This window comes from Stenella coeruleoalba, assembly GCF_951394435.1.
Source record: "Stenella coeruleoalba genome assembly, chromosome: 20".
NCBI classification, from domain to species: Eukaryota; Metazoa; Chordata; class Mammalia; order Artiodactyla; family Delphinidae; genus Stenella; species Stenella coeruleoalba.
This window is the reverse complement of record NC_137166.1, coordinates 51,402,611-51,420,239: the sequence shown is the minus strand read 5'-3', so window position 1 is coordinate 51,420,239 and position 17,629 is coordinate 51,402,611. Positions and strand designations below refer to the sequence as shown.

Here is a 17,629-nt window from a genome sequence, read left to right as displayed (position 1 = left end):
GGATAGAATCCTGGAGTGAGTGACAGAGGGAGAGACAGTCTCACGCGGAATGGCAACGGGAACGCGCTATGCTGGGAAGGTGGTCGTCGTGACCGGGGGCGGGCGCGGCATCGGAGCCGGGATCGTTCGAGCCTTCGGTGAGTGGGGTCTGGCTGGCTCTGAATGTTGGGAGTCTGGGAGAGGAGGGACCCTCGGGGGCTAATTAATGGGTGTGGAAAGAAGTATCTTCTGTACTGGAATCTAGATTCTTATCTTATAAAATCCCATTTGCAAAGTTAATGAAAAGATAGGCAGTGGTAGCCTGGGGCCTGAGATTTTGGCGGATTTCCAAACGCCATTGACTCGCTTTCGGCGGGTCTCAGTAATGGCTGCAAAACGGGTGGTTTGGGGGAACATGCCTCTTGCAGATTTAGGGTTTACTCTGGAACCCGGGGATGGAGGCTCAGGAGCTCCAGCAAGCACCTGGAGCAGCCAAGGAGAATATGTGTCAAAACTTCTGCCCTTTGTCCTAAGGGATTATCATGAGACTTTGGGGTCACGAGGGGAGCATAGTGGGAGACGGCCCCACTTCAGGTGGCCACTAGAGGGCACCAGAGGGCTTCGCAAAGGCCTGTGCTGGGTTAACCATTCTCTTCCCATCCTCAGTGGAAAGCGGTGCCCAAGTGGTTATCTGTGACAAAGATGGTGAGTGAGGGTCCCTCAGTCCTCACCCCCACCCCTCCAAGAGGAGTCCGGGTCCCCAGACCCCTCCTCCCTCTGACCCAAGAGTCCAGACCCCCAGCCCTTCTCTTCCTGCAGAGTCCGGGGGTCGGGCGCTGGAGCGGGAGCTTCCTGGCACCGTCTTTCTGCTCTGTGATGTGACTCAGGAGGAAGATGTGAGGGTGAGCGTATTTTCTGTCCCTACCCCCGGTATCTCCGCTTGTTTCTCCACCCCGCCCCAGGCTTTTGCACATGCTGTTCCCTCTGCCTTCCCCCCTTCTCCTGGCTAAATTGTACCCGTCCCAGAGGTTTCAGCTCAGTATCTTTTCCAGGCTTTCTCTAACTCTGCCGACCAGGTCCTGTGTCTCCTGGGAAGATTCTCCTTTATCTCCCACTCCCTCAAGGCTCTTGTCACACCTGTCATGTGGATTGGGACAAATAAATTCCTCACAGTGAGTCTCTTTCTGTAAGAGTTTTTCTCTTTCCTCAGGGTTTCTGGTCTTTCTCTTTAGCCAGTATCTCTGACATCTACCCCCGCACCCCAGTCCCAGGTCTCTGGAGTAGTGACCGCAGTGTGAATGTCACCAGCCCTCTGGTGTCTGGCCCCTCAGCTGTGACTCCTGTCCCCACCTCACTTTTGGACCCTCGGCTCCAAAAGGCCTGGTACCATCACTGCTCACTCACGAGATATCTTTCTCCTCAGACCCTCATTTCTGAGACCATCCACCGTTTCGGCCGCCTGGATTGTGTAGTCAACAGCGCTGGCTACCGTGAGTCATGAGTCCTGAGGGCTGTTCTCCACTGGTGTCAACCCACCTCCTGGCTTCCCACCCCAATGCTGGCTCTGTTCCATCCCTGCTGTGTGCCCCCAGGCCTGTGCCCTTAGCCCTTTTATGCATCCGTTTCTACATCTCTAAAATGAAAATCACCATCCTTGTCATCATTATAGGGTCGTTGTGAGTATGGAATAGTGTAACTGCTCAGCCTCATAATTGCCAGAACTGTCTTGGGCACATAGCTGCCATCTTGTAGCCTCAGTTTCTTATCTATGAAGTGAGGCTGATGGCCCTTTTTCCATGACTGAGGTGATGTACTCTCTACACGTGGTCTATAGGGCTTGGTGTGGAGGCTTTGAAGGGAAATTGCCATCAGCTTCCTGCTTACCCTTCGTAAGAATGCCTCACGTTGGTAAACCAAGGCTCAGCGAGGTGAATTGATTGGACTGGGGTCACACAGCAAGGCCATGGTAGAAAGAAGCCTCTCTTATTGGCTGGGCAACTTTGAGCAATTGACTTACCCTCTCTGGGCTGCACTTCCCTTCTCTGTTGTAAGAATTTAGAGACGGCAGATACTAGTGCATCCTTTCTCTCTGTGTCCTTGATCCTTTCAACAGATATTTATTGAGCATCTACTATGCCCCACATTCTGTCCTAGGGACTGGGGATTTAGCAGTGAACAAAACTGACCAAGCATTCCTGTCCTCATGGGATTCACATTGTAGAGGAAGGAAATAGACAAGAAAAGACAGATACAGTTAATCCTCATTATTTGCGGATTCCGTATTTGCGAACTCACCTCCTTGCAGGGTGGGTTGTAACCCCAGAATCAGTACTCACTGCGCTTTCCCGGTATTCACGGACATGGGCAGAGAGGCAAAAATTTGAGTTGCCCGTAGCACATGTTCCCAGCTAAGGTCAAACATGGTGATGCTCTGCCCTCTGGGTTTAGCTTTCAAACAGAGAGATGCCCAGAGGTGGAGACGGGAGAGGGCAGTGTCTGTAAGGAGCTCCCTCTGGGGCCAGCTGGATGGGTTTGAATCCCAGCTCTGGCATCTGTGAGTGGGGCAGCCTCAGGCAAGTCACTTAACACTTCCTTATTTGCAAAATAAATAAAATAGAGTCTGCCAGTATGGGTTGTTTTTTAGGATTTAAGATTATAATATTTATGTTAGATAGCCATATAACTATATACATATACATATGTACATATATACGTACACATATATGTCCTGTCTTAGTCTGTTCATGCTGCTATAACAGAAATACCCATGGACTGGGTGGCTTAAATGACAAACATTTATTTCTCACAGTTCTGGAGGCTGCAAAGTCCAAGATCAAGTCAGAAGCAGATTTGGTGTTGGGTGAGGGCCTGCTTGTTGGGGCCTTACATGGTGGAAGGAATGAAGGACCTCATGGGGGTCTCTTTTATAAGGGCACTAATCCCATTCAAGAGGGAGCCATCCTCATGACTTAACTCCCACAGAACCCCACCTCCAAATACCATCACATTGGAGGTTAGGATTTTAACATAAGGAATTTGGGGGGCGGGACACAAACTTTCAGTTAATAGCATGTATATGTTATAATGTAATATTATATACATGTATTTCCCCTAGGAGCAATGGGTCAATAGTCACTAATTCAGTGTTCCCTGTGAGTTTGTGGACTATAGCTGCCTCGAATAAGGATAATTGATTGTATATATTAGCATGTCTGGTACTAATAAAGACTATGAAGAAAAATAAATCTGATTGAGGGCTTAGAGAATGGCAGGGGCTGTTTTGTACAGAGGGTCTGGGGTGGATTCTCTGAAGATGTTTGAACCGTTCTCTGAAGGAAGCAAGGCCATAAGCCCTGGGTCTCCAGGAGGAATAATCCAATATTTCATTAACTTTCCATTATCTTGTTTCCCATCTCTCTGTCCCTTCATCCACTTTGACTCTTAAAGCCTTTGGAAGGTTCAGGGTCCGTTTTTCCCAGTTTCTATTTTTTTTTTCCTGTTCTTACTCCTATCTTTCCTGCTTCTTTTCTTCTGAATGTTGATTTGTCTGTCCCTCTTCCATCCACCCAGTTCTTTCTATTTTTTCTTTTAATATTTATTTATTTGGCTGTGCCGGGTCTTAGTTTCGACACGTGGGATCTTTTAGTTGTGGCTTACAGGATCTAGTTCCCTGACCAGGGATCGAAGCCAGGCCCCCTGCATTGGGAGTGCAGAGTCTTAACCACTGGACCACCAGGCAAGTCCCCTCTTTCTATTTATTTAACAAACACATTTATAGTACTAAGTGTCAGGCACAAATATTGACTTGTGAAATTTATAAGCCTAAGAACAAAGTGTTATCCTCATTCTGCAGATGAGGAAACAGGCACAGGGGGCAAAGTGACTTGCCTAAAGTCACACAGCCAAGAAGTGTCAGAGCTAAGATTTGAACCCAGGCCTTCCGGCCCTGAGACTGTTTTTTTTTTTTGTTTTTTCTTTTGATGCTCCTTTTAATTTTTTAAATATTTGTTTATTTATTTGGTTGCACCAGGTCTTAGTTGCGGCTCCAGGGCTCCTTTAGTTGCGGCTTGCCAGCTCCTTAGTTGCGGAATGCAAACTCTCAGTTGCAGAATGCAAACTCTTAGTTGCGGCATGCATGTGGGATCTAGTTCCCTGACCGGGGATCAAACGTCGGCCCCCTGCATTGGGAGCGCAGAGTCTTATCCACTGCGCCACCAGGGAAGTCCCTGCTCCTTTTAATTTTTTTTAATTGAAGTATAGTTAATTTATAGTCTTATGTTAGCTTCAGGTGTACACCATAGAGATTCAGTATTTTTGCAGACTATATTCCATTATAGGTTATTTCAAGATAATGGCTATAATTCCCTGTGCTATACCATATATCCTTGTTGCTTATCTACTTTATACATAGTAGTTTGTATCTGTAGTAGTTTGTATACTCCTGATTTGTCCCTCTCTCCTTCCGTCTCCCCTTTGGTAACCACAAGTTTCTTTTCTATATCTGAGTCTGTTTCCATTTTGCATATATATTTACTTGTATTATTTGTTAGGTTTCACATATAAGTGATATCATACAGTTTTTGTCTTTCTCTGACTTATTTCACTAAGCATAATATTCTCTAGGTTCATCCATGTTGCTGCAAATGGCGATATTTCATTCTTTTTTTTTTTTTTTTTTTTGCGGTACGTGGGCCTCTCACTGTCGTGGCCTCTCCTGCTGCGGAGCACAGGCTCCGGACGCGCAGGCTCAGCGGCCATGGCTCACGGGCCCAGCCGCTCCGCGGCATGTGGTATCCTCCCGGACCGGGGCACGAACCCCGGTCTCTCAACCACTGCGCATCGGCAGGCGGACTCTCAACCACTGCGCCACCAGGGAAGCCCCCATTCTTTCTTTTAAGGCTAATATTCCAAGTGTACATACAAACCACATCTTCTTAATCCAATTTTGAGACTACTTTTTTAGTAACCACCATGCAGCCTCCTTTCCTTTTCAGGACCCTTGACCCTCTTGTCTGCCACTCCTCCCCCCTGCACCCCGCAGTGCCTATTTCCCTTCCCTGCTCTCCTGTCTTCATGGTTCCCTCATCGTCTGCTCTCTCTCTCTTCCACCCCCACCCTTAGATCCACCTCCGCAGTGGCCCGAGGAGACCTCTGCCCAGGGCTTCCGGCAGCTGCTGGAGCTGAACCTGCTGGGGACGTACACCCTGACCAAGGTGAGCAGCCGCCTGACAGTGAGATTGTCAGACCCACTTTGTCTCAGAGCCAAATGTTTTCTGTGCCTTGCTTTGATCTTATTCCAGAAGGACTCCATTTTTGTAGAAAAGAAATGCATGCAGATCCCTACAGCTGGCCAAAGCTACCTGTGTTGCTACATAGCCCAGTCTTCTTAGGAACCTTCCAGAACCTTCCAAAGTGGTGTGGTGGTAGTGGTGGGGGATGTTAAGGATCTGGAGAAAGGAGTTAGGACAAGGAATCAGTAATAGACAGTCACAGGTTTGCTACCCAGTGAATAGCTATCAGGAGCAAAGAGTATCTCCTTCTACCTCTACGCCTTTCCTCTGAATCTTCCCCAAATCACCTCCTACTCACTATCTCAGTTCAAATACCATCTCTTCAGAAAGGCCTTTCCTGACTACTCGCTCATATGGCAGCTACTTGTACATATTCGTTCTCTATGATAACAACTTATTTTCATCAAAGTACTTTTTATTTATTTATTTAATTTACCATCATAATACTTTTTTTTTTTTTGCTGTGCTATGGGACTTGTAGGATCTTTGTTCCCCGACCAGGGATCGAACCCGTGCTTCCTGCAGTGGAAACACAGAGTCCTAACCACTAGACCGCCAGGGAATTCCCCATTATAATACTTTTTAAAAATTATTTATTTATTTTTGGCTGCGTTGGGTCTTCATTGCCGCGCACCGGCTTTCTCCAGTTGTGGCGAGCGGGGGCTACCCTTTGTTGCAGTATGTGGGCTCCTTATTGCGGTGGCTTCTCTTTGTTGCGGAGCACGGACCCTAGAGCGTGCGGGCTTAGTAGTTGTGGTGCACGGGCTTAGTTGCTCCGCGGCATGTGGGATCTTCCCGGACCAGGGATCAAACTTGTGTCCCTTGCATTGGCAGGCGGAGTCTTAATCACTGCGCCACCAGGGAGGCCCCTATTCTGTCATTCTTGTTTCTTGTTGACTCCTCACTTTTTCTTTTCTTTACCTTTTCTGGAGTATTTGAAAGCAAATCTCAGATATCATTATTTCACCCATAAATAAAATAATTCAGTATGATCTTTACTAGATAAGGGTTTTTTTAATTTGTTTTTTAAGTGTGTATCTGTGTGCTCTTTTAGACAGGGTGGGTGGTCAGAAGGCTTCTCTAAGAGGTGACATTTGAGTCAAGACCCCAAGGAGGTATGTGGGCAATTGTGGTCCAGCAGAGGAGCAGCCAGTGCAAAGGCCCTGGGGTGGGAGTGCTTGGCGTGTAGGAGGGACAGTGAGGAAGGCAGCGTGACTGAAGCAGACGAAGCAGGGAGAGGCTGGAAGTTGAGGGCAGATCGTGCTGGGTCTTGTAAACCTTGGAGAGGACTTGGGTTTGACACTGTCTGAGCTGGGAGCCATAGAGTGCTCGGAGCAGAGGAACTCGAACTGTTGTAAGTGGGATCTGGTGCCGTCTGGTGGCCAGGTGGGGAACAAAGTGGGGGGCAAGGGCAGAGGCCAGGAAGCCAGTGAGGAGGTGACGATGGGATGGTCCAGGCCAGAGGAGGTGATGTTGGATCCCACCAGGCTGGTGGCTGTGGATTTGGTGAGAAATGGTCTGATTCTGCATACATTTTTTCCGTAAGTTTTTCTGTTTATTTATTTATTTGGCTGCCTCGGGTCTTAGTTGCAGCTCGCGGGATCTTCGTTGCGGCGAGAGGGCTCTTCATTGCTGCTTGTGGGCTTCTCTCTAGTTGTGGTGCTGGGACTCCAGAGCGCACAGTCTCAGTAGTCGCGGTGTTAGGGCTTTCTAGTTGTGGCACGCGGGCTTAGTTGCCCTGCGGCATGTGGGATCTTAGTTCCCTGATCAGGGACCAAACTCGAGTTCCCTGCATTGGAAGGCGGATTCTTAACCACTGGACCACCAGGGAAATCCCTGGATGCATTTTAAAGGTAGACTTTTTAAGATTTCCTTATAGACTAGATGTGGCGGCCGACTTAAGAAAGAAAGGAGTGGGTGGGGTTTTTGTTTGTTTGTTTCCCGCAACCCCAATCCCCAGCATCTGGCAGGAAGGCGTTGGCATCTGCTGCCCTGGGGAAGCCTGGGGAGGAGCAGGCGGGGCGGGGGGCTGTCGAGTGAGAGATGCCCACCAGACATCTGCGTGCGGGCCATGGGTCTAGGGCAAAGGTTGAGGCCTGGAGACATCAGTTCGGAGCGCACCAGCTTGAGGCTAGAGGAGCTCAGGAAAGCGAATGTCAACAGAGGGGAGAGGGGCACGGAGTGGGTCAGGGGTCACCTGTGTGGAGAAGCTCAGGTGCTTCCCCAGATCTCATCCGAGATCCAGGTGAAATATCCCCAGGCAGTTGGATAATCTGTCTCTCAACCAATCAACCCTGGCTCCTGTCCCCAGTTTCTGTTCACCTTCTAAGATTGGCCCCTCCTGGGAATTCCCTGGCAGTCCAGTGGTTAGGACTGCACGCTTTCACTGCGGAGGGCATGGGTTCAATCCCTGGTCTGGGAAGTAAGATCCCGCAAGTCAGTGGTATGCGGCCAAAATAATAATAACAAAAGATTGGCACCTCTGTACAATAAGGCATGCACACACCACAGCCCGTAAAGGGTAAGTGCGTGTGTGTATTTTTTTTCCCTTCCTTGGCCGTGCCGACGGCATGTGAGATCTTAGCTGCCCCACCACGGACCGAACCTGAGCCCCTCGCACTGGAAGCAGGGATCCTTAACCACTGGACCACCAGGGGCTTCCCGTGTGTGTGTGTGTGTGTGTGTGTGTGTGTGTGGTTTTTTTTTTCTTTCTCTCCTTCCCTCATTAATTGCCTAATTGCCAGCATTTTTAAAAAGAGAGAAATTTCTCACAAACACCTGGATTTCTGGTTTCTCTTGAAAAGTTGGCCAACTGCATCCATGGCAAGGGCTCCCCACTGTACCCCAATCCCCAGCTCTCCCTCCTTGGCCTCCTGACCCTGTTACCTGTGAGTGGCTGGTGCAGAAGCCTCACATGAGGGTCTAGATCTGGGGTCCACCTGCCTGGGTTCTCTGTCCCTTCCTACTTGTAACATCAGGCAAGATTCTCAGTCTCTCTGCACCTAGGTTTTCTCATCTGTAGAAGGAGGCTAATAGTGGTAGTAATTCACAGCGTTGTCCTGAGAATTGAATGAGATTAAATTAAATACCCACAAAGTCCTCAGAACATACCTGGCACAGAGGTTTCTGTCTGCAAGGTATTATTGTTTATCGTGAACCTTGCCCCATCCTGTTTCTTGTGGCCGATCCACCTCACTCGGTTTGCAGTCTCTGAGATACATATTGGGCAAATGAATCCTGGGAGAAGTAGAAGGGAAACGGTGAAGTTTGAGCTCGACCTTGAATGGGAGGGAAGGAGGTAGAGAAGTAGGACACAGGGTGTTTCACTTGCCAAAAGAGTGTGCAAAGGCCCTGGGGCAGAAACAACCTGGGTGTATTTTAAGAACAGGAGAACCTCCATCTCCTTCTCCCTTTAGCAATTATAAGCATTTTGTTAAGCTTGTTCTATCCATTGCCTCCTGCCTTCCCCTACCCAGATATCATATAATTTCATTAGTAAGAACTTCATAAATACTACCAATGGATTAGAACGTTTATTTATTTTTATTTTTTTTGCTGTACGTGGGCCTCTCACTGTTGTGGCCTCTCCCGTTGCGGAGCACATGCGCCGGACGCGCAGGCTCAGCGGCCATGGCTCACAGGCCCAGCGGCTCCGCGGCATGTGGGATCTTCCCGGACCGGGGCACGAACCGGCGTCCCCTGCATCAGCAGGCGGACTCTCAACCACTGCGCCACCAGGGAAGCCCTATTTATTTTTATTTTGACATAATTTAAGACTTATTTAAGACTTATTGCCCGGATAATACAGAGGAGTCCTGTACACGCAGACTCCCCGTTGTTAAGATTTTACCACATTTACTTTATTCTTCTCTCTCTCTATTTGAGAGTAAGTTGCAAGCATGATGTCTATTTACCCTTCAGTGCTTTGGAGGGTATTTCCTAAAAACTAGAACATTCTCTTACACAGTCATAGTAACATTAACATTGATATCATGATCTTAGCTAATCTAGAGACTTTCTTATTCAGATTATTAGAATTCTTATCACGGTACCGTGGCCACACCTGTGTTAGTCGGGGTTCCCCCAGAAGCAGAGTCCAGGTGGGGATTGAAAGGCAGGATGGATGGAAGGCGATCCCAGGAATTGCTTCCTTCAGCCTGGGGAGTAGTTGCTAGGCTGCTGATGAAGGGCGTCACCAAGCAAGTTACCACCAGGTGGGGCACCATCCCCTGGGGGCACTCTGGGATTCAGCGAGAAACACGCACCTCAGAGTCATCCCCCTATCTAAGAGGCAAGGGAGAGCCAAATACTGTTTTAACTTAAAAATACATTTGGGGGGGGGGGTCTTCCCTGGTGGTCCAGTGGTTAGGACTCCGCGCGTTCACTGCCAAGGGCCTGGGTTCAATCCCTGGTCTGGGAATTAAGATCCTGCAAGCAGTGTGGGGTGACCAAAAAAAAAAAAAAAATTTAACTTCATGTTAATAATTAAAATTAAGACTTTTTTACATGACCAAATTACTATTAGATCTCCTAAGAAAATTAAGTCATTTCTTAATACCATTTCATACCCAAGCCCTATTTAAATTCACCCAGTTTTTCGCAAATGTCTTATTATAGTTGGTTTGTTCACACCAAGCTCCAAAGTCTGCCGATTGCATTTGGTTTTTCAGAGGGCAGAGACTTTTGTCTGCTTCTTCCTGCCTCTATCCCAGTGCCTGTTGTAAAGCAATTTGTCAACATGTGTAAGTTGCTGCCATTATCACCATTGTCATCATTATAACCATCACCACCATCATCATCATCACCATCATTCCCATCACCACCATCATCATCATTAACATCATCATAACCATCTTCACCATTATTGCCATCACCACCCTCATCATCATTATAATCATCACCACCATGGCTCCCATCACCCTCACTGTCATCATTATTAAACCATCATTACCATCTTCACCATCATTACCGTCATCATCATTGTGACCATCACTACCATCACCATTATCATCATCATTATTTACCACCATCATCATGACCATCTTCACCATCATTGCCATCACCATCATCACCATCATTCCCATCACCACTATGACTGCCATCATCATCATCGTCATCATTTACCACCATCATTACCATCTTCACCATCATCGCCATCGTCACCATCATCATCATTATAACCATCACTGCCATCATCGTCATCGTTATTAAATCATCATATTACCATCTTCACCATCATTGCCATCATCCCCCCATCATTATCATCATTACCTTCATCACCATCATCATCATCACCACCACCAATGTCCCTTGAAAGCTCTTTAAATGTTGATTCTGGGACCCCAGGCCTCCTGAATCAGAATCTCTGGGTCTTTGGCCTCCCTGGTGGATTCTGACACAAGCCAAAGTGAGCCATTCCCTAGGCTAGAGAAAAAAACAGAGGAATTAGGGATATTTATATAGTTAAGGAAATGAGATCTCGTCAGTAGGGATCGCAGAAGATGTTTGAGCACAGGAGTGTCTATTGTAGACCCTCAGAGCTGGATTGGTTCTTAGAGACCTATCCATTCGTTCATCTATTTAGTCATCAAAGACTGACCAAGCATTCGTAGGTGCTGGGGATACACCACGTGGTCTTTGCCCTTGTGGAGTTTATAGTCATGGGGCAGCCAAGTGTTACTAAATAAACAAGAGAGGAGTGTATATGGGTGAGTGTGTTCTGGTGCTGGTTTGTTCTGGCCATCAGGGTAGGCTTTTTGGAGGAAGTGAAACATGAATGACATTAACTAGGGGAGAGGTGGGGCAAAGGGAGGGAGTCAGGCCATCAAGAGTCCGGTGGGTCCTTGATGGAGCTACACGGAGACGCAGGTGCTCCTGGCAGAGAACAGCCTGTGCAGAGGCCTGGCCGTGGGAGAGAGTTAGGAGCTCTCAAGGTGCTGAGTGCCGTGAGTGAAGGGGGTGGTACAGGAAGGGGTTGGGGGGCAGATACATCAGGCTTGGATGGCCATGCCGAGGCATCTGGTCTTGACCTCAAGAGCAACAGGAAGCCATAGAAGGTATTTGAGCAAGGAAGGGATGTGAGCCCATTAATACTAACAGATCATTAGTAGTAACAGATCATTCTGTCTCTTGTATGAGGAACAAATCTGTGGGCAAAGTGGGGTGAGAATTCGTATCAGGAGATGATCGTACTTGTGCACGTGAGAAGAGATGGCCTTCAAGGCCTCACACACTCTGGCCCCTGTTGCTCCTCTGATCTCACTTCCCACCGCAACGGCCTCCTGGCTGCCAAACACACCCAGCCTGGTTCTGCCTCAGGGCCTTTGCACTCGCTGTTCCCTCTGCCCAGCATGGTTTTCTCTAAGAAATGCCTACAGCTCACACCTGGACTCAAAATGCTCAAATCTGGGACTTCCCTGGCAGTCCAGTGGTTAAGACTCCAAGCTTCCACTGCAGGGGGCATGGACAGGTTCAATCCCTGGTCCAGGAACTAAGATCCCGCAAACTGTGAGGAGAGGACCCCCCCAAAAAGAATGAAAAAAAAACCCTCAAATCTCACCTTCCCAAAGCCCTCCCTTGGGCACCCTGTTTGAAACTGCACCCAGCCCAACACTCCCATTCCCCCTCCTCCTGCTCTCCTTCTTGTTTCATATCCCTAATTACACTCTAGAACATTTCATAGTGCACTTGTATCTGTTTCTTGCTGCCTCCCCATGGAACTTGGGCTCCACGAGGGCAGAAATCTCTCCCGGTCTTGTTTCCTGCAGTGTCCACAGCATCTACCCCAGTACCTGGCACATAATAGGTCCTCACGAAATGTCTGTGAAATGAATTAACAAGGTGGAAGGAATTGTAGAGATTCAAGAGCTCCTTGGTGATGGGTCTGATGAGGAACTGAGGGTGAGGGAGGCTCTGGAAGACCCCCAGATCTCCTGGGTCTCCGGCTTGAGAAACTGGGTGGGAGCGGGCCCCATGTCAGAGGCTGGGAACCAGGAAGAGGGGCAGATTTTAGAGGGAGACAGTGGGGTAAGTTTTGCACTTGAGACACGGAGATGAAAATGCCCGAGGGGGCCAGGTCAGGAGCTCCAGAAGGGGGCTCCAAGGGCGATTTAGGAGATGCTGGTGGAAACTCAGTAAAGTGGGGGGTTCCCACGGCAGGGCGAGGAGAGCAAGAAGCAGACCCAGGAACCTGAACATTTAGGAGACCTGGAGTCAGGCCAGGGAGAGCCTGCAGGAGTTCTCTGAGCGAGCCAGGCTGTTTCAAATCGGGCGTCTGAAGGGAGGAAGGGAAAGAGGGACAGGGAGAGTCAGCAGGTCTCTTACCAGCAGGTCCCTGATGCAGCTACACAGAGGTACAGGCGACCTTGGCAGGAGGAGTGGGGGAGGATGCCTGCCAAGGAATGCCTTGGGTTAGGGCTGGAAAGGGGCCACAAGGAGCATGGGGCAAATATTTATTGAACGCTAGCTGTGTGCCCAGTGCTGAGATGAGGGTGGTGAATGAACCCGTCTCAGCCCCCATGGACCTCACCTTTGCAGGTTGGGGGAGGGGAGGGAGTTAAACAGCTGGGCAGGGAGTGATGAGGATTAAGGAGAGAAATATGGCTGGGGCAGGGCCTGGGGAGTCAGGGTTTCAAGGCTGGTGAGAGTGAGCGGAGACAGGGAGGAGAACACTTAGAGTTGTCAGAAGTTTCTTTTTTTTTTTAAGATTTTTTTTTTTGCGGTACGCGGGCCTCTCACTGTTGTGGCCTCTCCCGTTGTGGAGCACAGGCTCCGGACGCGCAGGCTCAGCGGCCATGGCTCACGGGCCCAGCCGCTCCGTGGCATGTGGGATCCTCCCAGACCGGGGCACGAACCCGTGTCTCCTGCATCGGCAGGCGGACTCTCAACCACTGCGCCACCAGGGAAGCCCTAGATTTTTTTTTTTTTTTTTGATGTGGACCATTTTTAAAGTCTTTATTGAGCTTGTTACAATATTGCTTCTGTTTTATGTTTTGGTTTTTTGTCTGCCAGGCACATGGGATTTTAGCTCCCCGAGCAGGGATCGAACCTGTACCCCCTGCAGTGCAAGAGTGGAGTCTTAACCACTGGACCGCCAGGGAAGTCCCAAGTTGTCAGAAGTTTTTATTTGCTTATGGGTTTTGGTCTCAGATGGCCAAGCCACAAATACTGGCTCGTGACCGATCACATGACCCTCTGAGCATCAGTCACCCTTTCGCTCCTCAGCCTCCTCACCCGGAGGAAGGCGCTGTCGACTAGACCTCATTTTAGGGTTGTCGTGAGGATTAAATGAGCTAATCTGTGTAAAGAGCTGAGAACAGGACTTCCCTGCTGGAGCAGTGGTTAAGAATCCGCCTGCCAATGCAGGGGACACGGGTTGGAGCCCTGGTCCGGGAAGATCCTGCATGCCGCAGAGCAACTAAGCCCGTGCACCACAACTACTGAGCCTGCGCTCTAGAGCCCGCAAGCCACAACTACTGAGCCCGTGCACCACAACTACTGAGCCTGCGCTCTAGAGCCTGCGAGCCACAACTACTGAGCCCATGTGCTACACTACTGAAGCTCGCGCGCCTAGAGCCCGTGCTCCGCAACAAGAGAAGCCACCACAATGAGAAGCCCGAGCACTGCAATGCAGAGTAGCCCCCCTCACCGTGACTAGAGAAAGCCTGTGCGCAGCAACGAAGACCCAACGCTGCCAGAAATAAATAAATAAATTTATAAAAAAAATAGCTGAGAACAGGGGCAGGCGCATAATAGATCCTCAATAAATTCATTCATTGATGCCAAAGATATTTATTGAGCACCTACTATGTGCCAGACACCTTAGTATGGGGGATGAATCAAAATAAGAAATTCCAACCGTCCCTCATAGGTTTTTGCATTCTGGTGGGAGAAACACAGAATAAACAAATAAGCAAGTAATAAAAATATATATGGCATGTCAGAAGGAGGTGTGTGACACAGGGAAAAGGAATCAGGAAGAGGGCTGGGGACCCAGGGGTAGGCAGGTTGCAGTTTTAAATAGAACAGTGAGGGAATCCTCATTGAGAAGATGACATTTGAACAGGATTTGAAGTTGCTGAGGGGATAGTATTGTCCCACTTTAGCCCTGAAACTATGGACCGAATGTCCCATGTCCCCAGAAAACTGGGGAAAGTTGGTCACCCTAGGACTGAGTCACATGCTGTGTCAGGAGAAACATTCTGAGCAGAGGGAACAGCAAATGCAAAGGCCCTGAGGTTGGAACTCGGGGAGTGTTTGAAGATAGAGCACTGAGGACAGGGTGGAGGCTGTTTCTGAGGGAGTGGAGGTTAGAAAGAGCTGGTGGGGTGAACCGGAGAGAGAGAGTTAATTTAGCTTCCCATTCTGAGTATCCCTTGGGTGAGCCAGCCTGTGCCCATTAATCTTTCATGGCAGGAACAGTCCTTGCCCAAGGCAAGCAAGGGGAGGGATAGAATTTAAGTTTATTCAAGGTCATGTGTAATGGAAGAACAGAGAGACCGACTGGGAGGGAGAGAGAAGGAAAGGGAGAGAGAGAGAGTTGAGAGTTAGTTTAGGGACCTCCTGATAGCCAGGGGTTGCCAATTCTGTTGGCAGAATAGGGAGTACATTTCATGAAGTCTTCCCATGTCACATTCTGACCACAGAGCTTTCCCTAAAACTCAGAGAAACCATCTTCCCCTCCACGGATAAAGAGATTCCTCCCAGTTTTGTAAAATATGCAGCCATCTTGGTCTCTCTTGCATTTTCCTATCTTGTTATGGACAGTTTTTTTTGTTTGTTTTTGTTTTTTGCGGTACGCAGGCCTCTTACTGTTGTGGCCTCTCCTGTTGCGGAGCACAGGCTCCAGACGCGCAGAGTCAGCAGCCATGGCTCACAGGCCCAGCCGCTCCACGGCATGTGGGATCTTCCCGGACCGGGGCACAAACCCGTGTCCCCTGCATCAGCAGGCGGACTCTCAACCACTGCGCCACCAGGGAAGCCCTGGACAGGAGTTTTGAGTAATATACAAAAAGGCCTAGAGAGAGACACAGGGACCCTGAGAGAGGGGGACAAGGACACAGAAAGGGGAGGCAGAGACAGAAAAATCCCTTCCAGACAAGGAGAGACTCCTTAAGGGGTGAGACCCAGAGGCCCTGGGGCAAACCAGAGAAGGTGCACCCAGAACCCTGGCTGCTGCCCCTGCAGGTTCCCAGATCAACTAGTGAGCATACCCGGGAGATGGCCATGAAGATGCATTTCAACGGGGCAGGCGGAGATCCAGGGGCTTGGGTGGCTTACTCTGCTTTCTGTCTCCCCAGCTCGCCCTCCCTCACTTGCGCAAGAGCCGCGGGAATGTCATCAACATCTCCAGCCTGGTTGGGGCAATTGGCCAGTCCCAGGCGGTTCCCTATGTGGCCACCAAGGTACACCACCGAGGTAGCCTGCCCCTTCCTTCAGGAACCTCAGCCCTGAGGCATGGCCACCTGTGACATGTTGTTATACATCAAGGGTCTCCCAAGAGACAGAGCCTGGTGCAGCCCAATGAAACCTGCAGGGAGAGCGTGACTTCCCTCTTCTGATGCCCCTGCTTGATGCCCCCTGGTTGGGAGGAGAGGACAAAAGGAACCTCATCTTCTCTGGTCTGAACTTTCTCCATGTCCCGTCTTCTGCAGGGGGCAGTAACAGCCATGACCAAAGCCTTGGCCCTGGATGAGAGTCAATATGGTGTCCGTGCCAACTGGTGAGCAGCTCCACATGGGCTGAGAGCCTGCTGGGGGAGCTGGGGAGACTGGGAGTGAGCCCAGGAGGCAGTGTTTGCGGCAGACTTCCCTGACCCCCTCTCCTGCCTCACCCCAGCATCTCCCCAGGAAACATCTGGACCCCACTGTGGGAAGAGCTGGCAGCCTCAACGCCTGACCCCACAGTCACAATCCGAGAGGGCACGCTGGCCCAGGTAGGAGTGGGAGCCAGGGCCAGGTGGCATGGGGGTGGCGGTCAGGTGGTGGCTTCTCTTGACCCTTCTTTTCCCCTTGTCTCTCCCCAGCCCCTGGGCCACATGGGCCAGCCAGCGGAGGTGGGGGCTGCCGCTGTTTTCCTGGCCTCCGAAGCCAGCTTCTGCACTGGGATTGAGCTGCTAGTGACTGGGGGTGCGGAGCTGGGGTATGGGTGCAAGGCAGGTCGGGGCACCCCCGTGGAGGCCCCCACCATCCCTTCGTGATCTCCCACATTTCCACTTGGGCTTCCCTGACTAGGGCTCTCCCACCCAAAACTCAGTCTCCCAAATTCCAGTTCCCCCCCCCCAACTCTAGACATCAAGCCCACTTACCAATGTGCCAAACCACCGCACAGGTTCCCTTAAAAGCGCTCTGCAGCCAGAAGGAGGAAGCCATCATTACATTTATTTTCGGCCCTTTATGAGTCCTATCACACCAGGACCCCGTCCCCCCGCCCCACCCAGCCCCACGCATTCCCACGCGTGGCCTGGACCCGAGGGACTACAACTCCCGGCAGGCTTTGCAGCAGGAGCCTGTAGCCAGGGTCTCCTGGGAAATGTATTGCAGGTCGGCTTCACCAGCTCGCTAATTAAAAAGGCCCGTAGGGGAGAGTAAATTAAGCTCCGATTAGGAAATAACGGAGGAGGTAAAGCAAAAAGATCTGCACTTTATTCTTGGCGCTTAGGGAAAAGGAGTTTTGACCTTGCTGCCCGCGGAGTAGGAGGGTGGCCAGCGCCAAAAGTCCTGATGGAAGAGAAAGCCGTCGGGTTGAAACTCCCGGGTCAGAGGGAGGAAAGGCTTGGGGGCTGGACTCCTGGGCTTCTGGAGGAGGAAACTAGGGAAGAGGGAGGAGGAAACTAAGGGGCGTGGACTCCCGGGCTGGGAGGAGGGGGACTCGGTTCCCCGAGGTGGGGAGAGGGGCCCAGTTGGGGGTAAGTCCCCCAGGTGTGGAGGTGGAGCTGCATCGCTGCTGCGGATTGGCCGCGGCGGTGGGCGGTTTGGGGGTGGGGGGCGCGTGAGGCAATCGCTGATTGGCCGCGGCGGAGGCGGGCGCTGTCTCGGCGCCGCGTCCTGACTGCTTCCAGCCGAGGAGGTGGGGGAGGACTGGGGAGGAGGGAAGGAAAACAGGGAGACACCCTGCGGGGGTGGGGTCAGAATTTGACTGGCTGGGCCTGTGGCTTTTAGGACTGGGGAACAGAATTTGGGAGCAAAATGTCCCAGGGTAGAATTACGCAGACTCAGTGACCTAGGGAACGGAGTTCGAGGATAGAGGAGGAACAATATTTTGGTGTCACAGTAACCTGGATGCAGGAGTTGGGGGAACTCTGACCACGGAAGGTTTGGGGGGCACAGTGACCGCGGAGCACGATGTAGGGGACACTGGTG

General features: G+C 50.4%; 1 protein-coding gene across 1 annotated transcript; it reads left to right on the top strand.

The window, feature by feature from the left end:
- Window positions 1–49: 49 nt before the first annotated feature.
- On the top strand, window positions 50–16,467 carry HSD17B14 (hydroxysteroid 17-beta dehydrogenase 14; the record flags this gene model as incomplete). Its single annotated transcript, XM_079908433.1, has 9 exons — window positions 50–137; window positions 646–684; window positions 799–881; window positions 1,403–1,469; window positions 5,101–5,192; window positions 15,569–15,673; window positions 15,923–15,990; window positions 16,107–16,203; window positions 16,294–16,467. The coding sequence occupies 9 exons, from the start codon at window positions 50–52 to the stop codon at window positions 16,465–16,467; spliced, it is 813 nt and encodes a 270-aa protein (XP_079764559.1).
- Window positions 16,468–17,629: the final 1,162 nt, after the last annotated feature.